Source organism: Phycodurus eques, chromosome 12, assembly GCF_024500275.1.
Source record: "Phycodurus eques isolate BA_2022a chromosome 12, UOR_Pequ_1.1, whole genome shotgun sequence".
Taxonomy (NCBI): Eukaryota; Metazoa; Chordata; class Actinopteri; order Syngnathiformes; family Syngnathidae; genus Phycodurus; species Phycodurus eques.
Genome location: NC_084536.1, coordinates 1,459,493 through 1,484,119, shown reverse-complemented (window position 1 = coordinate 1,484,119; position 24,627 = coordinate 1,459,493). Strand labels below are relative to the sequence as shown.

Below are 24,627 nucleotides of genomic sequence, written 5' to 3'. Positions count from 1 at the left end.
ACGGGCAGAACAGAATTGCCTTTTGCGTACAACTTACAGCAGAGTGAAATCCGATTCTGTGAATAACGGCGGAATGATCGTGAATGAACGTTGAGAGCGGTGCCGCATGAACTTGATTACTTCAATTATCTAACCGTCATTAGCGCGCACCTTTTTTGACATCGACACCTACCAGTAGTTTGTGTCAACTGCACAAATGATTATTCGTCACGAAATCCACCGAACAAAACACGTGCTGTTCCTGTTCCTTTGCTGTCACGTCGATTCAACCAGCCTGGTGGGACTTTCTTCATCGCAGCACAAATGACTGTGAAGTCTTCCTAGCAACAGCCGGCCATGCCAACATGTCTGTCGAGCTTCCTGTTGTCGTCGGGCCTAATGGAATCTGCCTAGCAACAAGTGTCGGCGCAAACACATGGGCCACACTTCCTTGTCAGTTGTATGTTCATGCAGCCAAGAGAGTGGGAATGGTCATTTTCTCATTGGGGGAAATAATTGCGAATTCTGCCTTGCAACAAGGTGTCAAACAGTCTCGAGGGCCCGGCTGGCAACTCAATTTTTTTCATCGGACTATGGGACAGTTATAATTGTATTCAATTATAATTGCTTTGACGCCGCCTAGCAACAAGTTGCTATGCAAACGTGTTTTCTTGACTTTCTGTTCCTGCGTACTCAGCTCCAGCCCGGTCGGTGTGGCAGGCCGAAGACGGTCTTGTCATTGGACTTCGGGGCTGAAACGAGTGTGCCCCACAAAAACTGTATATTCATATACAGTTGATATATTCAATATATATATATATATATATATATATATATATATATATATATTCAAACACCCTAGTGGCCGGGGCTGGCTCATGCACAGTTTTTCATTTGGCTTTGAAGCAAAAATGATCATGAATTCTGCCTAGCAACAAGTGGCCACGCCTGTCTATCTGACTTCCTGTTCCTGGAGTGCGTAGTGGGCGTGATTGCTATCACAATATTTTCCTTCAGTTACGATCGAGCCTGACAACAAGTTGCTTTGCAAACATGTTTTTCTGAAGTCCTGTCAACGTGCTCCATGAAATCTGCTGAACAACAAGTGGTGTGTTCCTGTGCCTGCACTGCTGGCTAATTATTCAAACAGCCAACTGGGCGTCACTGGCACATTTTTTGTTTGTTTTTTTCCCAGATTGGCCTATAGGGCAGCGATGATTATGAATTCTGCCTCGTCAGGTCAAGTCGGTTTTATTTGTACAATGCCAAGTCACAACAGATGTGATCTGGAGTCCCTTTCAAATGGAGCAGGACAAGAGTGAGGGATTTCTCTCCATATAGAAACACCACGGCAGTTCGAAAACGAGCCGACTACTCACAGGAATTACTGCTGTCGTCCTTGGTGCCATCGAGAGAGCCATCGGGATTCATTTGCAAGTAGTAGCCCTGTCTGCAGTATAACCTGGTCACTATGCCCTTGAGCTGGGGATCTGCAGGGGGGACAGGGCAACGATGAGCAAAAACCAAACGTACACGTTTCCACACAGACACATTTTGGCTCAGGAATTGCCCGGGTGACAACAGCGCTTCTTCTGGCAGCTTTATGTACCGCGTCCAGAGGGGGAACGACCACCGGTAAAGGCTTGCCGTTTGAATTAGTTCTGGTGCAGGCTGAAGAAATACATCGAATAAAGCCCAAAGATATTGCTCGGAACCGCGGTACGCGTGTATGGCTTTTCCGTGCGCTCACGTGCGCACGCAACCGAGGTTAGAGAGCATCGACGTTACTCAGAGCACAGACAGCCGACGAAGCCCCCGAGGAGCTCAACTTCACTTGAGTGTAAACCTACCGGCGTGTACGCGAATGTGTGTGTCAGGTTAAAAAAAATAGGAAACATGGCCACTGAGGATCCCAAAATGATTTCTTTCCCCCCTGCTGTCATTGTACAGCCCAAGGCACTTTCTGGTGATAGTTGGCTGATGACATTGGAACAATCTGGAGACCTTTCCCTGAGAGGAGAGAAGGTGGGCAGAAGGGGCTGCGGGCTCCTTTCAGCAAGCACAAAAATGTACCATGCGCTAATGTACGAAATGCTAAGGAAAGTGGAGGATTTGTTTCCGATTGTAGACAGTACAGTGTACGGTATGACACCTGTCGCAGTCCATCTGCATTACGTGGCTTTTCATGCTAGTCAAAATACGCAGAAAACAAAAACACATTCATTATTGATTCGAAAAAGAAAAAAAACAAATCATCCAATTGGAATAGACAACGTCATGCAATGGAGAGACAGAGTGTGCAGAGGAAGGTGTATGATGGCAAAGATTGCAGCAAGACTGCAATTGAAACCAAAACAATTTGAGAGAAAACAATCATACAATTGATATCGGAGCTCTTTTGAAGTTCTTTTTGTTGACCAATGCTGTTCCGGTTATCTGTCTGTCGGAAATCTTTCTTTATATTTATTCTCTCAGTAGTAACGGAACCTGATTTGAAAGGACACCAAGCAGAAAGGAAGTTTGAAGATTCAAATGAAATTTGTTCGTATCAATACGAAGTTATCGAGACCCACAATCGTATTGTATGTGCGTTATGTATGTGGTAACGATGCTGATTTTGAGTGGATTGTTTAACTAGCATGGTTGTGATTGTATGTACATAGTAATGTATTTCAACTGTGTGGAATCAATAAAAGGTTTAGCAGTAATCTATCTATCTATCTATCTATCTTTGGCGGTACTGGCGGCGCCCTACGCAAACAAAAGGTGATCAGGTCTGCGGCAGCGACAGCAGCATCACAGGCGTCGCATCATAGAAACGAAGAGACGGAGAACGTCAACAGGAACCTGTTGCGGCCTTCTGCTTCTCGCTGGCGCCCAACCCGCCGGATACTAGCAACCCCGTCGCACTCTGTGAGGCATCAGAACGGTTCCCATAGCGACCAAGTCCAAATACACAAATTAACGTGAGAAAAAAAATGACGAGTCACTCTTTTCTCGCCACCTCTGATATATTAGATACGGAGATAAATAAGTGTTGCAGTGACACAGAAAAATGCGGAACGTTCTGCTGAAATACTGGATGGCCTTGGGTTAATAACCAATCCCCCCAAAAAATGATATATATATATATATATATATATATATATTTAGAGGTCACAGTGACTTTGACTACACAAATTTCCAGAGAAATGCCCAGTGAAACATTTGCAAAAGCACACCTGGACAGAAGACTACAAAACCAACAAAATAATAAATACATAAATAAATAAATACATAAGCAGAAAACATAACATGACAAGGCAAAGGGGACCACAGCAACAACCATCTGACTCAGACTGAGCAAACCCAGGAAACTAAATACAAACAAACTGATGAGACAACGAGGCACACCTGGACAAGACGCGAGTGGCTGGAGGGAGCTGATCGGTTGACACAAGGTAGAGGCCTGGCGAGAACAGGTGGAGATGAAAAACAAACGAGCTGGCAAGATTGGAACACAGGAAAACGTGGCAAAACCTGAAACAAACTACTTGCTACCTTGACATCCGAAGACTGAAAAGATTTGGAAAGACTCTTGGAAAACTCTCATCTCATAGCTGCTCACATCTCAAGTCAAGTTGGAGAGATTTGAGTCACAGCCTCGTCTCAGACCGAACTTTAAGGCCAGCCCCTTTGTTTGGAAAGATTCCTGTTTCCGTTTTTTTTAGAGCTCATCAATTGGCTGTCGGTTGTGTCACATCACCGCAAAGATGGAACGGCTGTTCGAGAACACGTTTGCCACGCCACCCGCCGGCGTAGAGAGGAACTGCAAGCGGAACACGCGGACGTGCCTTTGGAACCGCAATCCGCTCGCATTGGAAGAAGTCCATCAATAATTAGGGCTGGTAAAACGCGGGCAAGTAATAAGTACCTATCGATCTTAGATTGGACCTCAGCTACCTCAGGTCCCGTGGGTAGGATTTCTGTTCAAATCAATAGTGTTCCTTCTTTGACTTTGGGAAACGACGGCTTATTGTTTGGAGAAGTTATTGCGCAAGGAACGCACCCCAACTGATCATCGCCATATTGGGTAGGATTTGGGTTCAAATCAAAAATCAAGCCTTTTTGTAATCCCTTCACATTTGAAGGTTGCTTTAAAAAGACGTCGTGTAGAGCGACGTCTTTTACTTACCTGAATGCGGATCTGAGCTTGAGTGATTGTTCTGTTCGAATCGGTCGTGTTCTTGCTTTGTCAGAGAAGAACAATCCCGGAAGATTTGAAGAGGATCGGTTTGTAATTGCGGGTGATAGAGCAATCAAAAATAACATCCACAGATGTGCAGTTTGATCTCTGCCAGGTTTAGACAGATCAAAAGTGTTCTCGCTTTGGTTTCGGACGACAACAACATAATATCATTGCTGCGACCGCTGACCTCAGCTACCTCAGACATCGTGTGCCAGAGCGCCTGTCAACTGCGGAGGATTCTTATTGTGATGAACGGATGTCGGATATAAACGAGATCTGGAACTGTCGTAGCCTGGAAGGAAGCGACCACCGCGGAAACTAATCTCATGCTCCAATCTACGGAGCACAATCGAATCATCTACAGCTTTAAATGAGCCAGATCGTTACATCGGTGAGATTACAGATGTGTGGAGAGTGTAATCGGATTTATCAATTGCCAATCCTCCCCTAAAATCTGCGTGATCGTTAGGCTCGCAGACGTTATCAAAATCAGATATGCCCCGAAAAAACATCAATATGTATCATCACAAGTGCAGCGAGACCGGGGCTCACGCTCAGTGCTACGAAAATAGTGTTTGCCCCCTTCTCCAATTCCTATTGTTTGCACAGTTGACCCACTTTGTTTCTTTTGCATTCCTTGAAAAAGAAAAAAGATTTTGGATTTACTTAAACTTGGTCTGATATTGACATTTGACACATGCCGCAAAGCATGTGAGAAGAATTGTTTGAAAATGTCTTAACCCTCCACCATGGTTACCATTAAAAACGATTTCCATACCGTGCGGCTTACACTGTTGAAAATAATGCAAGTGTTCTCGTCAGAAATGAGTTTGAAATTGAACAAAACAAGAAGGTGCAGTACAAATTTGTAAGAAGGTTAGGAAAAATTCTTTTCCAGCCACATCGACGGCCACCACACTCAACCAATATGGCTGACAATCGGCAACAAACGTGGGGAATAGGCCTTGGGAAGAATCGCTTTCAGATTTGAAGAAAGGGAATCACCTCTCCCTTCGGGTTCTGCCTTAGGACGTTTTCCTGTTCCTGTGGCTGTTTGCCCACCCGCCCGCCTCCGACCACGAGTTCTGCCTTAGCGCCTTTACCCGTTGCTGTGGCCGTTTGGCCGACCACCCGCCCGCCTCTGACGACGACTTCTGCCTTCTTCACACGTTTACCTGTTCCTGTGGCTGTTTGCCCGACCGTCCGCCTCCGACCACGGGTTCTGCCTTAGCGCCTTTTTTTTTTTTGGCCTGTTTGGGATTCTTCCACAAAGACAACAAAGTGCGAGTTACCCTGTCCTGCTATGTGTGCTATGCTATTGCGGATTAGGGCAACAATGAAGTAGTAGCACCCCTGGCCTGCTACCTGTGGATTACGGAGCATTACGTGACATCTTCGAAGTCTCACCATCTCAACTGTGACGTTATCCGCTTTGTATGCAGGCTTTCGAGTCACCTGCCATAGTTGACGCTGAAGTCATTTCCAACTCTTCCGGCGGTTCGGTGTGCTGCACGTCGGTCCTAGACCACACTCGCCTCGCTCGTGTCAGTTTGTCTCAAGTTGTTTGACAAAAATGTCAAATTTAGAAATACTTAAATGTTACGCACAAGTTCAAACTTTGATTACTTTTCAGTGAGAGATGCGCAAATCTTCACAGAGATAAAGACATTGACTGTGACACCCAAACAAAATGGCGAGCGAGCAAGCGGCACAAAACATAGCCGACATCATTTTAGTAGCAAGGCAACCTTGCCGAAACCAGTCGAATGTGAGACATTTTGCTGAATGCTTTAAACATAAGGGGAGCATAAAACAATCTGGTGGACATCCTTCGTCTCATGGCATAAATGCAGTCATTTTTAATCTACGGTTACCATATCAATGAAAAAAATATAACAAATCTCAATGTGATGTGTTTCTTATTGTTTTCGGAATACTTTCAAATATGGCTTAAGCAAGTATGCTATTAGGATAATGATATGAAGGACTGCATTAGTTTATGTAAAGCAAATTCTGGGGCCCAAAAGGAATTTTCAATGGATTTCAACAGACTTCATTCAAAATGCTTTTTTTTTTTTTTTTTAAAGAACATCCTCTGGCAAATTTGGAACACAACATACATGAATTCAAAAATGAGTATCTCAAGAATGCCTGAAGGGTTAACACAAGTAAAGCGTTGTGTTATTAACAGTGGTTATGCTTGGAACCGTTACAGTATTCAATCCATTGCACGTGCAGCTGATAAAGGTTTTGGATGGCCAAAGTTTGACCCTGGAATAAGATTCTTTCCATTTCCATTATTTCCGATGTGGGATTCCCCCCACCGCACGACCTGATTGATGGGAGATTAATAAACACAGTAGTAACTACAACTACTGTATAGAACTCGGCAAGAATAGAGTGAACACGAGGCTAAAGTGGGTTGCGTGATGATCGCGGTGGTCTCGAGCCGACCCTTCAAATGACGAGCGCACACAAAATCCAGACGGGCGAGGCTTTCGCGCTGAGGTGACAGAGGACGACACCGACACGCGTCTGCCATTCTGGAGCACCCCGAGCCGTCACGCGCTGTTGGAAAAAGCCATCGGCATCGCCGCATTCCGACAGGACGACGCTTAACGTTGCGCTGGCAACAGCCGCGCCGTCAAATTGCCGCTTGACGTGACGCCGAGCTGCAGTTCGTGTCTGCCGCCGCACATTGCGTTCATCTGATCGTCACCGCACGCGAGCGCATTGGCGGCCTGCGTGTGTTGTTGGATTTCATTTGTTCGGTTCGCTCCCAAAATGATTCCGACTGTTGCCTCTGGCCTTTTTAACATTGTTTCCTAAAACCGAGCAAAATAAGAAAATATAGGCATTTTCTCTTTTGTTTGTTTGTTTGTTTGTTTGTTTGCAGACGGGAGACTCCTTGATGGTGCTTTTACACTCCACAAATATGGCCGACACCAGCCGAAGGAAAATGTTGTTATTATTTGTAAACCACGACGGGCAGGAGTTTATTCTTCGTGGCATTCTTACTTTGGAAAGGATTCAAACTCTTACTCATTCCAATAATCGGCTCAAGAAGTAGTTTGTGAAATTCAAAGTTGATGCCGCCCGTCCAAATATCAATTTCATCATATATACTAGCTGCCCATGTGTATTGTTTATGGCAGCATCGTGAAATGAACGTTGAGCGAATATTGTTTCGATAATATTGCGGCGTTGCCACTCAGTGAGCGTTGAAACTTCCGATTTCAGATACCGATATGCTCTGACAGTCTCAAAAAAGCGAATACACATTTCCATTTGTGAAGGTAAAATGGAACTTACAACCGTCGTTTGTGTTGTATTTGTAGAACACGTTTTGCCTCCGTTAATCCGACGTGATATCGGCTTTTCGTTGACTTCTTGGGAGTTCGGGTTCGAGACGGTTGGACGTACGACAGGTTACATCGACATCGATGTAGCATATATGTGATATACATGTTTCTAGTAACGCTTCATCGCAGTATTGTGATATTATGATGAAAAGATTGCAGCACATGCCAACTACACATGCTCGAAATCGAGCTTTTCGTCGCTTTTACGCACGCGCAAAAGAAGCCGCTATCAACCAGTGGCCGCGTGGGCCAAACTTGCACCTTGTCTCCGTAGTCTGCGCTTCCTGAGGCCAAAGATGCGCACTTTGGAGAAGATGTCCACCAGGTTGCCGTTGCACAGCCCCTTGTTCTTGCTGGGGCTCTTCCGGCGCCGGTTGGTGGAGGGCCGGTCCAAATGCTGCTCTCGCGCCTGCCGCTTCTGCCGGATCAGCCCGCTGGCGATGGCGGCCGCCATGGCCGCTGCCCGCTGTCGCTCAGGGTGCCGCGGTGTGCGCACGAGACGGCCGCCGGGTCACGGTGCCGGCATGGTGGCGGCGAGCACGTGAGCGCTCCGCTCAGGTCCGCTTTAGTGTCAAACGTCACTTTGTTATCGGTCAGCAAGAAGCACAAACCCCCTCGCTGTCCGAACACGACATGATCCCCCCCCCCAAAAAAACAACAACTGTGTGTGTCATCCAGGAAAGCGTGCGTAATTCCGCATGAATGCATGCGGCGGGGGGCGGGGGGCGGGGGACTGGGGGAACAGTCTTGAAGAAGGACTCACGCTCCCTGAAAAATGAAAAACGTATCCAACACAATGCTCCCGATTCACACACAGCGGAATACAAATAAAAGGTCCAGCTTCGGCTTGTGGCGCGCTGGGAGGCAAATGCGCTCCATTGCTCCCCTATTCACCGGCCGGGCTCGTCCGTCCGTCCGTCCGTCCTTCCTTCCTTCCTTCTTTCCTTCCTTCCTTCCTTCCTTCCTTCCTTCCTTCCTCCTCCTCCTCCTGTCAGCCGAGCTCGCGCGTTCACGCTGCTTTTGAAGTGACGCTCGTGCATGTGCAGCCAAGGAGCAGCAAGCAACGAGGACTGAAGTTTGTCCATCCATCCATCCATCCATTTTCTGAGCCGCGGGCTCGCGGGCGAGGTGGAGCCTATCCCAGCTAGGATCGGGCAGGAGTTGTCAATTAACCGAGCATGCACGTTTTGGGGATGTGGGAGAAAAGCCACGCGGGCACGGGGAGAACATGCAAACTCCACACAGGCGGGGCCGGGGATTGAACCCGGGTCCTCAGAACTGCGAGGCAGACGCTCTAACCTGTCGGCCACCGTCCAAATATTGAATTGCGCTTTACACAACAAAAGTGGACGAATGAAGCAAACGAGCAGATCCCAGAACAGTGCACGTTCCGTGCGCGCAGCCTGACAAATTGCGCGCGCTAACAACCCGGGCACCGAAAAGTCACGAGGAGATCTACCGGACGTCGTGACGTGTCGTCGCGCAATCTTCTCCCGAGGACATGCGTATTTGGAGGGGAGGTCATAAATAAATCATTCCATTTGCTGCACTTGCACAACAATGTTCCATTCGAAAGAAATATGACACACAAAAATAGGATACATTTTGCATTCCGTAAAAGTCAAGAATAATGGAAGCAAAACTGCTGACTCAATAATACTGTTGCAAAAAAAATAGATAGCTTGTCAGTGTACTATGATTTATCATTATATTTCATACAATTAAAATCCTACAATGTCCACATTTCTTTTAAGGTATACAATCTCATGTTATGTTAATATTGTATGTTATGACTACAACCTAAGGATTTTGTAATCAGAATTAAAACATTTGAGCTGTCCTATATTTGTGCTATCATATGCTTTAAGTGTTTGTTCTGTGACCTTTAATGCTTATAAAGCACGCATACGTAAGAGGCAGATGTATAATTATCACATCAAATATAAGATTGACGGTAGTAAGATTGTGACATCTTTACCGATGGTGCAGTGCAGGTGAACTTGCATTGCACCATATCTAGCTATCTATCTAGTCTTTTCAGCACCATGGACAGCAACATTCATGCAGATATATACACACACACACACACACACACACACACACACACACACATGTATGTATATATATATATATATATATATATAGGAGTGTTAATGTTTTGAGGTGAAGTAAGAGCAAATAACAAGCAAATTAAAACTCAAGAGGGCCATCTGCTGTTTGTGGCTGTAATTAAAAGCTCTCGGCTACAAAGGGGTGTGTGTGTGTGCGTGTGGTTGTCCCGGGGGTCTCCACATACACCTGTTGAATCCAGCGGTACTATTATTGGATGTCAGGAGCTGACAGATGAGCGTCTGCACATTCATTCCTCGTCATCCGTCCTCATTCTGGAAAATCTTGTATTTCCTCCCTGAGATAGATGTGCTTTATAAAATACATCGAGCTGAACATGGCTGATGAGGGAATTCAAATTCACACGAACGGCTTCACGTAGATCGCCCTTCGCCCATGTGCTCGCCGCTGAAGACGTGCGGCGATCGCGACACCGCAGTAAAAGGCTGCGACCGGCAGCGGACGCTGTCAGGCCGTGACAGAGGCGCGCTGCGGAAGGGCCGGCTGCTCGCCCGATCGAGGCGAGCGGGAGAGAGCGCTCTGCTTGCTTCAGTGTGTGCGGCAAAAGAAAAAGAAGGCGGCCGAGCGGAAGACTGACCTCTCGTGACGCGGCCACCGCATTGCACCTCCACTTGACAACACGGCAAGCGCACGCAGCAATCAAAGGACGTCAGGAACATGAGCGCCTTACGCAGGTGTCGAACTGAAGGCCCGGGGGCCAGATACAGCCGACCGCAGGACATCGTTTCATGTGCGAAAGCAAATGGCGCGCATCCACGCCACGGCAAAATGGGACTTTTAATAAAGCTCGGATACTGCAAGCATTTTTTTTTTTTTTTTTTGCTCTATTCTTTTAGAAAATCAAAAGAAATCAGCCAAGCTATCAGGATGACAATTGTTGACTTGCACAAGTCTTGTTCAGCCTTGGGTGCAATTTCCAGACGGCTGAAGGTGCCACGTTCATCTGTTCAAACGATCAGATGCAAGTATAAAGTATAAACACGGTGGGAATTTCGAGCCATCTTGTGACTGTGAAACCCTTTCAATTGTCCAAAAAGAAATAATATGATGGGCCCGTTATGCATTGCTATCGTTTTACAGTCACAACAGGCAATTCTGAGGGGAAACATAACTACGAGGAGGCCCTCGACATTTGTCGACACCCCTACAGAAGAGCCTGCTGATTTGGGGGCCTCCGTGAATTCCGCCTAGCGACAAGTGACCATGCAAACACCGACACTTCCTGGCTCAGCACCACAAGTCCCTATTTTGCCATTCCAACAGCCTGGTGGGCGTGGCTGATCTAGTCACGTCAGCTCCAAGTGGGAACGTTTTCAAGTCCAGGTTAAAGAAACGCATTTTTTCTCATGCTTTTTAGAGCATTTCCACTTTGAAATGTTATTTCTTGCACTGTACGCTGTTTTAATTGTACTTTTATTTTAAATGTTTATCAGCAGTTTTTTTCCTTTGTTTTTAAACGCTTTGAATCATGTAAAGCACATTCAGTTGCCTTGCGTGTGAAATGCGCTTTATAAATACGAAATTGTATTTCGTATTTATAAAATTGCTTTGCTTTGCGTGATTCCACACATGACTGGACTGTGCCAATTTTGCATATATATATATATTTATTTATTTTTTACTATCCCTCGAGGTGCAAATGACAATGCTTGCCGAATTCTGCCTAGCGACAAGCGGCCACGCAAAAATGTCTGACTTCCATTTCCTTCACAGTAAATCCAATTCTTCCGTCGAAACGGCCCGGGGAGCTCGACGGGCACAAACGACTTTGCTTGTTGAATTCTGCCGTTTGACTTCCTGTCACCCGCTCGTTAGCCTCTCAAACGGGCCCGTGGGCGTGAGCGGCAAATGCGCAACTGAAACTTGCATAGCAAACCCGGGAAGACAAACATATGGAGAGGGGAACGGACGCTCCGAAGCATACCATATCGTGCGTCCAGCGTCGACTCCTTGAGACTCGATTTGAAAACCAACTTAGGCATTTGCCGATAATCAAATTCCATTGAAAAATCGAATGTTGACAAGCACTGTAACCTATAAAGCGTCATATACAGGAGCGGACTCACCATCTGGCAAGCGGACAATTTCCCGGGGGCCCCCCACACACCTCATAAAAACCGATTCATAAAGTTGTCTTCAATTTAAATCAGTTACTGTTGTTTTGGTCTTCATTCTTGATCTTAAAAACATACCAAATTGTTTCATCTATCGCAATCTTTTCCAGTGCTCCTCCCTCCCTTCTTACGCAATGGACTATTCCACTTTCGCATTGTGCATGTGCAGACTTCATTCGGGAAGAGAACAGCAATTAGTAGTCAAACAAACTCACATTGAGACTTTTGGTTGTGATGAACGTTGATATTGAACATCTTGGCGGTAGCGTACGCGGATGTGGATGCCCCCGTGACTGAGTTGGCCTTGGGTACCCAAATGACTACTGGAAACGCACGGCCGCATATAATGCATGCTCCGAGCGGGCGTGGCAGGCCTTCGATTTTAGCACGTCGGCTCTATGTCGAGCGAGGGATTCAAACCTGCGGCCGTTTGGTCCCGAGCTGCATTTGGAACCGAATGTCGTGAAACGATCCAAAACATTTCAACACAGGCAGAAGACAAACAGCCGACCTATCAAACGCCATCCTAAGTATTATTTGTCAAAATATAAATTCCACACTTCCGATCACTGTAACAAGAGAAAAGAGACTTTTTGCAACTTCCACCACGTACGCTCGCGCGGCCCACGAATGGCTTGAAGACGATCGAGAAGCTTGCCCGTGGGAAAAAGAAAGCGCTCACGATGTCGAGCGCACACGTACGTACCTCCATTTTTTTTCCTCCTGCACGTAAACGCGCGAGTCTCCATGTCGCTCCCATTCCAAAGCTCGCTTTGGCCAAAAGCCCCCGTCGCGATCGCCAACGCCAGCATTTATACCGCCTCTACTCGCCGCTAACGTGGTTACGCTTAACTTGACAGTTGACCCCCCTGAGCACTTTGCGTTCATTTGCTTACAAAGTGCAGCAGCGACGTGCAACCTTTACGTTTAGTCACGCAAAACGCTACACCCTGTGTCACGTTTGACACTGTGGTTGCATTTCATGACCAGTTCTAAGCCGCTAAATGACAACTTTGAGTCCAAAGTGAGACGCTAACGATGCACGTCAGTGTGTGACCTGTGACCTTTCATCAATGGGTTTGAGATTCAGCAATGCGAGTTCAATCGAGGAACACGGCGGGAAGCTTGTACGTCTCCAAACTGTCAAACTGTTCACGCGTATGTTTTTATGGCACAGTGTACAGAAATAGGCTTGAAAGTGCCCAGAGAACTGTCTATGTTCCCACCACCGCATTTGCACAGGTTCCCGCAGAAACGCGTACCTGTTGATCTTTGAAGGGTCGTGGGGGAATCTCGAAACGGTGGTGAAGTAAAAAAAAAGAAAAAAATGCTCAACAAAAGTCACGGAAGGAGGTCAGAGGTCATCTGCACCTGCAATAACAAGTGCATGCAACGCAGCAAACAAAACTATTCGGGGTGGGGCTCTAATGTATAGATGTTGATGAATTAACAACAAATGAATTCATTTGTAAAACATGAACACATTTGAATGGCATTTTGTGTCCCGAACAACACGGAACCTTTGTCAGTGCACAATTTCCGGGTACCCCGATTACACGAACTGGAGGAATTGGATGAAAGGGCGTTTTTCCAAAGTCACTGGCTAAGTTCAGTGGGAGAAGATGAAGGCTGAGGGGGCTCGTGCCACACGTAGGCGGCGACACGCGCTCCAACTTTTCAACTGCCACGCAGAAACCAACACCTGCACTGTTCCGAAAAAGAAAAAAAACTTTAAGCCTGTTTCGTTCTGGCAAGGGACATTTTCTATTGTTTTGTATCAAAATGCAAGTCGATGCATTTTCCCAGAGTTAACAATATTCCCCTTTGTGTCAAAGATTTGATACGGTCGTCTTTTAAATGAAAAAACAAATGTTGCTTTTTAGGACAACTATTGTTTTGTTATATGATTAAAATGGGATGCGTCGAGATGAATCAATTACAAAGCCTCCAATTCATGACATTCATTGTTTCCCCCTTTTCTCTTCAACACTAATTAAGGATTAATCATCTATTTATTAATGTCAGGCCGGCTATGAATACATTTTGAAAAGATCCGGAGTTCATAATTTGATAGCGACAATTATTGCGAGGACATGATTAACTTGACCCAGAACATACAAATGAAATGAAAATGAAAATGAACAGAATGCAAGAATTCAAAAGCATGCACGGACGCAACAGAAGGGGAGGCAGGCTCGTCTCTTCGGGACCGAACGTCGGAATCCAATCGGCTTTGAGGAAACAGCGTTACGGCCGTTCGATGTCCCGCAGCGACGCCGCAACAAAATGTCAGCCGACGCAACCGGGACAAACGAGCCGATTGATGAAGACGGAGAAGACGGGGGCCGTCTCGGCGAGACGTCGCGCAACTTTGTCGAGTCTTTGTTTCACGTTTTCCTATATGTTTTTGATATCGCCATATATATTGCCGTGTTAAAAAAATGCCAATATGATTTGTTTTCCCACTGTCCGACACCTGAGCATGTGAAGTGCACAACTGACAATGCGTCCCAGTGGCGAAGCCTTGACTTCTTTTTCCACTTGTATGACCAGTTTAAAAAAAAAAAAAAAAAAAAAAAAGTGCGATCCGAACAAATGAAACCAAATCGAGGTGGCCACGCATCCCCAGCATGCATTGCGATCGGACGAAGCAATTTACGCTGCAGCGTGGCGGCGTCGGCGTCGGCAGCGCAAACGTCGACCGCATTTGCAGTTTGCGTTTTGTGTCCTCGTAGATTTCAAACGAACCAAAACGATGTTTGAATGATGCGCGCGTGCTGGGAAAAGAGTTCAAACGTTCCGTCTTGGAAGCTCTCCAACCGAATCCACTTGAGAGCGCGCCGGCAGAAAACGGCGCGGCCTTACAACACGCGCGGCCTCCGGGGAGCGATCCGAAGAGGGCGGCGGACACGGTCGCCCCGACCGCAAACCTTTCACCGCCGGGCTCGTCGTCTCGCGAGCGTGTGTCGTCGAATCATTTCAACGGACATCCCGTAATGGCCGCCGGGCACTCAAATGCGCCTTATGTCGAGCCAGATCATAATTCGTCTCCCACGGGAGAGCGTGACGAAGATTCCAGCCGACTCCGACGGCGACGCTAATGAAACGCAGCGAGTGCCACTCAAAGATAGCCCACGTGCCGCTTCAACTGCTTGCGCAATCTTGACGTTGCCGTCATTTGGGGGAAGCGCTCGAAAAACCTGCGGCCGAAGATGATCGGTTACCTCGGGAGCCTCCCGCCTGAACTGTGACGACAACGCAATGACCTGATCGACAACCCATCCATCCATCCATCCATTTTCTAGCGCTTATCCGAGGTCGGGTCGCGGGGGCAGTAGCTTTAGCAGGGACGCCCCCGGACTTCCCTCTCCCCAGCCGCTTCATCCGGCTCTTCCGTCGCCGGGGCCTCCTGCCCGGAACACCTCACCGGGGAGGCGTCCGGGAGGCAGCCTCGCTTCAACATAGTTACTTTGCACCGAGATGCTACAAGATGGTGCCAAATCGGTGTTTTCTATTAGACACGGCTTTGGTCTGAGCACAAAAACAGCAAGTAGGTCGTTTTCAGCAAATCAGAGCGGATCGCTTCGCCAAAATCTGCTAATCGGTCACTTTGCAAACATGCAGAAGAAAACTGTCATTTCTTTCGCTTGTGTCTATCTAAGGGCCTCGTTATACTCCCGCGCTCAACGCCCGCATTGCATCACGTGACCGACGCGTCGGCCCGCGCGGCAACCTCTGCGTAGCTTGTCGCGCACACAATTGTCGCTGCGCGTAGAATGCCGCGGAGATCACCTCTCGCGATTGGTCCGTTGTAGTCACGTGCTGCGATGACGGAATCAGCGTTCATCTCGGTTCCCCGTATCGGGTAATATACACTGCTTTGTACGATATCATATTTATTAACGGCGCTCCGGGATTGACGGTTGCACGAAGCCGCGCATATTCTCATCATATTACGGCTTTCTTCTTGAGAATAGACTTTACTTGTTGAAAAGTGTTGACTTTCTTCTCCCAGCATTTTTCTTCGATGCCCGTAATTGCCCTCCATACGTTTACGCTTGGTGGCGGTGATCGCCAATGTCCTGTAGGACTTTGCCACATGACTTGTAACACGAGAATCGACGCGCGACAATTGCGATGAAGCAAATGTCCCTCCCTTGTGACTTTTTAACCCCAAACCTCTTGTAACCTTTCTTGGCAAGCGTCTTCTGCATTCCGCTCACACATCCGTACTGCGCACGTCCCGTCGTGAAGGCCGCAGCGGCGCGAGAGGAACGGCGAGCTTCGTCAGCGCTCGGGCGAATTTCGACCAGTTGGAAGCGACAACCGCATATGTGGTTGGAAAAAAGAAATACAATCAATAATGGCCTGACACAGGTGACGGCCGAGAGCGGCGATGAGATTAACAATACGCTAATTAAGCGGGTGGCGGGTTAAGCCGAAAGAAAACGGGCGAGTGCAACACGAGCGTAGAGTTCGCCGGAAGCCGCGTCCGTCGCTTCATCTCGCAGGCACACGAACGATTTCGTGAGTCCCATCGAATGAGCATCAACGGGAAGTCGCATCGTCGGCCTCAGCGTGAACCCGAATGGGAACGCTCGAATCCTCGTCGTCACCACGGCCAAAAATGTTCGCGGAACTTTAAAGAGCGCTTACGGGAGCGCAGACCTCCGCCGAGGCTCCGTGCCGTCACATTGACCCAGTCCATAAGCGATTCTTCGTGTTCTGAGGGTTAGGCTTAGTCTTAACGTTTGGAAGCCTCGCCCTAACGCTCATCAAAAGACAATATGCTGCGCAGTAGGATGCGCAAGCCAATGAGGTTGGCAGTGACCTGATCATGTGACTGACGTCGTTACGCTCGAGATGCGTGAGAGGAACGAGCGGGTGCGCGCCGAGCAAGAAGGTTCCGTCCAAAACGATCGTGTCGGTCTTTCACATCAGAAGAAGCTGTTGAGTTGTTAAGTTCACTTGAGAGTGTTTCTACGAATTCTGTTTCTCGCTAGCGTACGAGCCGGATGTTTCAAAATATAAAAGCTTTTCGAGAGCTTTGGAAGACCGTTTCAATCAAACGGAAGCCACCTCTCCCACCGACGTGTCCGCCAGGAGCGGGCAAGATGGCCGGCGTCGGATTGCAATAGCTCATCGAATGTGGATTCTTTTTTACACCTCATATATCCTTTTTTTGTTGAACATGAAACATTCGGCTTGCGACTGCGCCGCACTTCCCGATTGTCGTGCACTTTAAGAACAATAAAGAAAATGTACTTTTCAAAAATAGCATTTCAAAAACGGAACAACACATGCTTACTACAAAGTCACTGAGGATGAACGTGACGACTTCATGTACAAAAACGATTCATTATTCAAACATCATCAATTCAATATTACAATTGCACAAAATGCAGCCACAAAGGTTCACTTATATTAATCAAGTCGTCCCTCCTTACACTGAATGTTTTTTCATCATCACATCATCGACTCGTTGCCATCCACTCAGAGTCCTGGTTGAGTTTTTCGCTTCACAGGCTCAGTTTTGACGCTGAGGAAACATGATCGTCCTTATTTGAGTTTCGACCCTTTTTATAACATGTGCCTTGGCTGAAGAAAGAAACGTTGCGTGTGAAACGTTGGTCAGTCAACTCGAGTCCATACATCAAAAGCCGGAGATTGCCGCACGTGCTGTACTGAAATCCCGCCGCTAGAGGGCAGTGTGGCGCGCAGCCGGTCGACTGCAGGGTCTCGCTCTCTCTCTCACTCTCGCGCACACACTCTCAGCTATCCTGCTCGGCTCTCCCCCCGAAAGCCGCCAAGCTTCGTGGTCGACTTCAGCGGTCAAACAAGCAAGAGGGGGCAACTTTGCCCCGCGGGGGGGGGGGAGCCACACCGTCAATTCAACAGCCATCATCACATATATGCCGCGGAGGAAAAATAAGCGCTGGCTGCTGAAAAGTGCATGCTACAGTTCAATCGCATCTTGGTGGCTAAAAACTGGAACAAATGGGAAAAAAAGAAAGAAAAAGGAAGAAGCTTTCCAGGGGATCCGTTAACGTGTCGCGTCACACACGCGCTCTTTTCGAACGGACATCCGGCATTGGGAGTCCAATTGAATCTCCTGAGCCAATCGAGCGAAGAGCAGATGAAAACGAAGCCTTCAGCGGAGTCTGTGTGGAATTTGTCCTCATGCCGCCACGTGCCAAATGTCGAAGACACGTTCGATCGCGCTTGCGGCGCCGCAAGCGACACTTTGGACACAAGTCGAAGTTCACGCAGAATGAAAGGGAAAAAAATTGCCGTCGTTGGTCGTTTGTCAAAATAGCAGCAGGCTACTTCCTAGTTTTCGCAAAGAACGGCGGCGAGCGACGCCATACGGGGAAGAGAACGTCTCCACGCCCCTGATCAAATGTTAGCCCAAAAAAACAAGAACTTTAGACCAAGATGAACGTCATTCTATGAAGGTAAAAATAAAAAAAATACAAATTCAGAGTCAAATTTGTCGAGGAATCGAGTTATATGTAAGTCCAAATTGTTTGCGAAAAAAATGGTACACTTCTACAGAAATTGAAAAAAAAATAGCCAAATCTTTACAGGATTACTTTCTTTAAAAGGACAAACAAAATTATGATTTGACCTCAATCGCGTCCAATAAGATTGCTCTGATATGTTTCTATTGGCCTGTTTGATTTTCATTTTGTTTTTATGTTTTGCCATATATTGAACCCCACCACATTTTGTTAAGCTTATTTAGCTGCATGAGCATCACAATAGGAGAAACATCTCTCAACCTGACCATGTGCCGTTCACCGTAATAAACATCGTTATTGTTAACATTTCTAACAGTGTCCATCACAAAGCGAGAATGATTGTCTTCGAATGTGCGGTGTCAACGCATTTCCACGTTATGTAACGGAGGCCCATATAGATCACAGCCCGAGGGCACCGAGTTTCCCATGGCGGCCAGCGAGCGTGCAGGGCGGTATTACGCTATTGTTACACCATGATTACACTGTTACTACAATGTGCTCCTCTCCGTCCGTGTGAACAGAGACTTCGCCGCATCTCTGCAAATTTCATTTCCTGTTCTACGGTCATCATCAGACCGCTGTCAGGGCCTAATGAGGCCCGACGCATCCGTAATTGCTTCTGGCTCGCAAGTGACACACCAGAACTAAAATATCGAAGAGACGGGCTGGACATTATTGACCCGCTGTGGTCCACGCTAAAACGCTTTCAGAAGGCAACCACTTGACTTTGCCAATTTCGGCAAAACAGAACACCGCTTGCAGGCGACGACGACGACGAGACGGAGGAGCGACGTCATACTTTCATCCAGCGAAGACTCGCCGTCCCTCTCGTCCGAAACGTGCATTATGTGAAAGGAGCGTTGACGCAGGCGCCATGTCATTTCGATGAGGATCTGCTGGCGCGGCGCGCACACGCGTTCTCCGCTTGACTAATTGTACGTGACGGACGATGAGAAAGCCTGCGTTTGAAAGGTCAGAGGTTGGCCACGCCGTTGGCTCCGAGAACTACTATTTTTAGAATCAATCCATGGCTATTATACACGACGACGCTAGTTTTTAGAATGCACGCAGATGAAATGAGATAAAAATATATTGACGGGGTCAAGGAATTTTGTCCTTGAGATGAATGAACTTTTGTCTGACAATTTAGGGAAAAAAAGACTTTCCCCCCCCCCCCCCCCCAAAGGTAAAAAAAAAATCCCGGATCCACATTATTCCGGTAATTTGGGCAGAATCTAAAACATCATAAAACGGGCTCCTCATCCTTGTCAGATTTAATTATTATAAAAACAAAATATTTGTCAAAAATATTTCATATGCGTACAGCTTACTGGATCTTAATATTAACAATATTATTCAATTGCATATAGACATTGGCGAGTGAGTTCCTTGAAATGGAAATGAAAGGTCAAGTTACGTTATGTAAATGAAAATTAAATATATTCGATATAGTCCTTGCTAAATTACTGTAGTTATCAAATATATATTTAAAAACACATTAGACATACTTACTGAACATTCACAAAATAATTCATGAATAAATAAATAAAATACTGCTTTACTTTCATTTGTTGTTGCAGAACTATTTTCCTTTGCCCTGTCGTTTAAAAAAAATAATAAAAATCCAAAATTGTTTCTACCACAAACAATAATGTCACACGTGTCATCAAGTACTCAACAAATAGCAAATCTTTGCTCACACGGATGTAAAAATGTGAGCGAGTGAAGTGGAGTTCCCAGAGGTTGCATGTTGATTATTTCCATTGCCATTGTTTCAGTTTCCACATCCGATACGCAGGTTGACCTTTCAGCAGCCAACGCCCAAAATAGCTACGGTGTGAGAGAACGGGGTCGGGGGGTTTGCTGCGAGGATAACCAACTTGCATGATAAGTGCGCAAAAGCGTCCACAAACGGAGGAAACGAAAGGCTGCTTCCTCCGTCAGCCGCTGACTGTGTTTTTCCATACAAACTCGCAGCTAACTGTGTAAAAAAGTGTGAATAAAACTCTGAGCACGGACTGAAGAAGAATATTGACACAATGCTAAACGGAGCGGAGCACTAAGCGGCCAAACAGCCAACTATTTCTCTGGGATTCCCCAACAGGGGTAGATGTTCAAGAGATCATGAGATTTAACGAAAAAGAAGAAAAAAAAGTGCGGCAGCTTTGAAAAACGTTTGGAACAAGGCTGCTCTCCAAGAACTGTTGATTTGTCGTCCCCCCAAATGAGAGGGGGACCGAAGACAGCGCTCTGAGGAACGCCAGAGGAATGTACAGTATACTGTCGCCCGTATGTTTCAAAGATGCAACAGGAAAAAACTGTTTTTTGCTAGTGCATACTCAGCATTTTGTCATAGATTGAATGGCAGCAATAAGAAGGCGCTCTCCCGCGCGTCTCCAGGGAAATTATGAAATCAGGGCACACGACTCGCACCAAGAGCGAAGAATTTTACCGTTTAGAAGTTAGGAATTGTTTCCTGAGAAATCAAGGAAAATATTTTCAAAAATGTTGACAAAAGTGACAAAAACTAATGACAGCATTGACACTGTCGCACATTTTTCAATGAACCTTCTGTCCCATAAACATATTGGACAAATCAATAAATTACACAACAAAACACACTTAAGTGGCGTTCACAAAATTAATAGAAACAAGGCACTTTATTTCCCTCTGTGTTGTTTTGGGTATGGGTGCAATGCATCATGGGCTTTCGTGCTTTTCGAGAGCCCGTCAGTTGTTCACTGCTTTTCAAGATGAATCGTGGGATACATTGAGGGGACAACATATACTTACTCCACATTTAAACAGCACTACAAAATATAAGTCATAATACAGTGGATAGGGAGAGATTCGCAACACAGCCACCCTCCTTGTTACAAACAATATAATCATGAAAAAAAAAAAAAAGAAAGAAAAGTAGTTTGCCTGCGTGCAGCTTACTAGAGACAAGACTTCACTATACACAAGAATCACCATGGAGCCAAACACATGAAAGCAAAGCAAAGGAACATTCTTTCTATCGCGCATTTCATACACGAGGTAACCGATGTGCTTAATTCCTGTGACTCATTTGCTGTCCGCGCCCACATTTGCGGAATGCGCACCGATTGGCTCTCGTTCACACTCAAGCGAGATGCTGACATTGCGCCTAACTACACGGAGCACATCATTACAGCACACGTGGCGCTTACGTAAGCCTCTCAGATCATACCTTCTTCTCTTTTCTTCTTTCTTTCTTAGTAGCGGTCGTCCAACATCCCTCCCACTCCCTTGCGGCCCACTCCGTCCTCCCACGGCGCTTTGAAAGAAACGACGCCATCGCGAGCACGCTCCCTTCGGGCAGAGCAGGCGTCGCTAAATGGACGGGCCGGCGCGGCACCGGCGCTCAATACGAGCTCGCCGGGAGTCCACCCGCAAGACTGCATTAGCTGATGAAGAACACGACACGCCGCACTCGGAAGCTATTGTCGTGGATGTGCATTCATCACTCATTAGGTACACTTGCACCAGCTGCACAAAAAAGAAGAAAAATAGACCTCGTGCAATACAGGATCAAATATCCAATTTTGATTTTATACGTATTCCGCTGGAATATAGTATCCAAAATAAGTATCGTTTCAATATTTACTTGTGAAAAATATTCTTTAAAAATATGAATGTTATTATAATAAGGTCGGGGAATAATTACCAAAAAATGCTTGTTTATTTCTTGCCCATTCATGTGAATGCAAGACAGAAAGATATGCTGGATATTCTTCTGGATTAGATGCATTATGGTACATACCGTATACTAGTGTGGTATTATTTCTAAAACAGAAAATGAAAGTATCATAGTTTGTGAAAATATTTGTTAAATATGCACTATAATGTAATACATTTCTAAAATAAATGTGTTAAAGGCCTCTCTCCGAATAAAGTCAACTCAAAAAGCTACCTGCTACTCTCTGCAGTCGAATAGTTCAAAACACAAAATCGTATTTTCTGGGGGGGGGGGGATTTCATTCGACTGTGCAGTTGGAGCTAGTTAAGCCTGTCCACATTATGCAAGTATAATTGCATATCCATATGAAGAAATGAAAAATAAATGACTGACAGGAGGTTAAATCCGATTTAGCTCCGATGTCATTAAAAGTGACCGTGTCAGCAAAACAGGAGAATATGTAAACGCATATTTGACAGAGAGCAGACTTTGTACAATCTGGAGCTGCCCTTGTTTATTTTTCATCTTTTTCAAAGCCAAACCCGCGTCCGCCTCCGAGATTAAGATGTTAGCACACGTTGATCTGCGGTGCGTTGCGATATAAACTAAATCAAAAGCGGATGGTGTTGAATATTCATCGTGCTCTGGTCCTCAGTGGTGAAAGGTCTGCAGGGGGAGCTTTGCTGTTTCCATGCAGCCTCTCATAGGGAACTTGATATTTAAGGCAACTTTAGCCAAAATGGACGCCGCACACACCATTATGTAGGCAAAATGGGATCATATCTCCCAGCCCAGAAATATGATGTCTATTTGTCGACATATATACACTTTTTATTGGGTGCATATTCCGTGCTACAACTGCAAAGAAACATCAGAGAGATATCAATTCAGCAAGGAATTTATTATTGTAGTTGTACTTTGCGTGGTGTTGTTGAAGTGTACATTTTGGATGCAGTATCCGTAGTTGGAGAGCAAAGGTTCCCACAGTTATATTTATCTGCTTGCTGTCAGCGTTTTGGTCCATTACTTTACACGATCTCGCTGCTAGCGGCGCAAATAATTAATGGCTCTGGCCAGTCTGTCGCTGACTCCGATAGTTTATCGAAACACGTCCCGTCTAGCCAACGGCGTCACTGCGAGCCTTTCCGTCGTCGGCTATTCTCCGTTTAGCGGGAGGAAAACCTCTGCGGGCTGTTGTGGCGCTGCCATGCACACATTGCGAAGCTGTGACAGCAACACATTGACGTGTGTTAGCACGTAAGCACCAGCTAATTCATCAAGCTAATTCATCACGTACACACGAGACAACTCCCCCCCCCACCCGCCCATGCTTCGTGTGTGCGAAGGCGCTAGCCGACCACGACGCGGCGGCGCTGTAAATTACCCAGACAGAATCAGGCCTGCTCCAGCGAGCCTTGGCAATCGAAAAATGCTCCATTCCGTTTGAAAATATCCGCTAGCTTTTTAGAATAATAAAGGCCCTCAATCGCAAAAAAAAGCCCACCTTGACCGGGACTGTCCTGATCTCTCGTCGTGACGGTGGAACTTAGCAGCTAACCTTAACAGTAGAACTGCACAGATAACAATAGTGCCGATAAAGCCGACAGTGATCGCAATTGATACAAAAGCAGAGATGGCGACAATAGCAATAGACTGCTGTTGCAAGTGTAGTAATAGCGCAGACATCCAATAACGATACTAATCGATCCACAGACAATAGCGACAATAGCGAAGGCAGCGATTTCTACACACACACACAAAAAAAAAACAAGCAACCTAGCACCATAGAGACAGATGTGCTTAGACCCGTTATGCCGAATGCAGAAGTAGATTACGCATTTACTGGATTATCTTGCGCGGCCTCGGCTGAGGTGCAAAGTGTCTTTTTCCATAAGCGAGGGTGCAAACAGCCATTTGATGGAAGTGTATGGACGGGCTACGCTAACGCTAACTAAGTAGCACACAGCCCGATTGTACGGCCTGCAGTACAAAGCGTATCGACTAATTTGACTCCAAATTGGACACTTACGCTCATGGCTTGTAGAGCAAGAGGCTCCCATTTTAGAGACGAGCTTGAATTAATGGAGTTAAAGGAATTGTTTTTTTCCTTTGATTGTTTGTCGGTTTGTTTGTTTTTACCTCTCGCAAACGAAGCAATAGTGCTTCACATATTCCCAAAGGTTTACTTTCTCAGATCTCAGAAAACCACCACAAGCAAGCCATTAGCATGTTCAAGGCCAATTATGTCGCTTGATTTGCCAGCTTGATTGGAGAAATATAAGGTAGGATACTAAAACAATTTGCATGTCCTAACGCAAACCCTAAACCGCTTACCTAACCCTAATCCCCTAATCCTAAATTTCCCTGAACATTTTCTTGCTTTCCTCAACAACAAACAATATAATAACAAAACACGATTAGCATTTTGACACAAAGGCATCACAGTCTGAGTTTGTGCGGAATGCTTATCTTCTTTCGCGGTCCATACTGTCAAAGAAAGACATTTAAAGATTCCCATTAGCCATCACTCACTCGACCGTCTCGCAGTAATAATGTCAACCACCAACAGGACTTGACTTTGTTAAATGACCAA

General features: G+C 46.2%; 1 protein-coding gene across 2 annotated transcripts in view; it reads right to left on the bottom strand.

The window, feature by feature from the left end:
* Window positions 1-24,627, bottom strand: part of fgf14 (fibroblast growth factor 14) — a 67,507-nt gene that overhangs the window by 18,315 nt on the left and 24,565 nt on the right. Inside the window, exons 1-2 of one of the 2 annotated variants that reach the window (XM_061692338.1) lie at window positions 7,831-8,023; window positions 1,359-1,469 (exon numbers count right to left, since the gene is read on the bottom strand). In XM_061692338.1, coding sequence (XP_061548322.1) covers window positions 1,359-1,469; window positions 7,831-8,023 — 304 coding nt within the window. Of the gene's footprint in view, window positions 1-1,358; window positions 1,470-7,830; window positions 8,024-24,627 lie in introns of those variants that run through there. The other variant, XM_061692337.1, reaches the window with a different exon arrangement.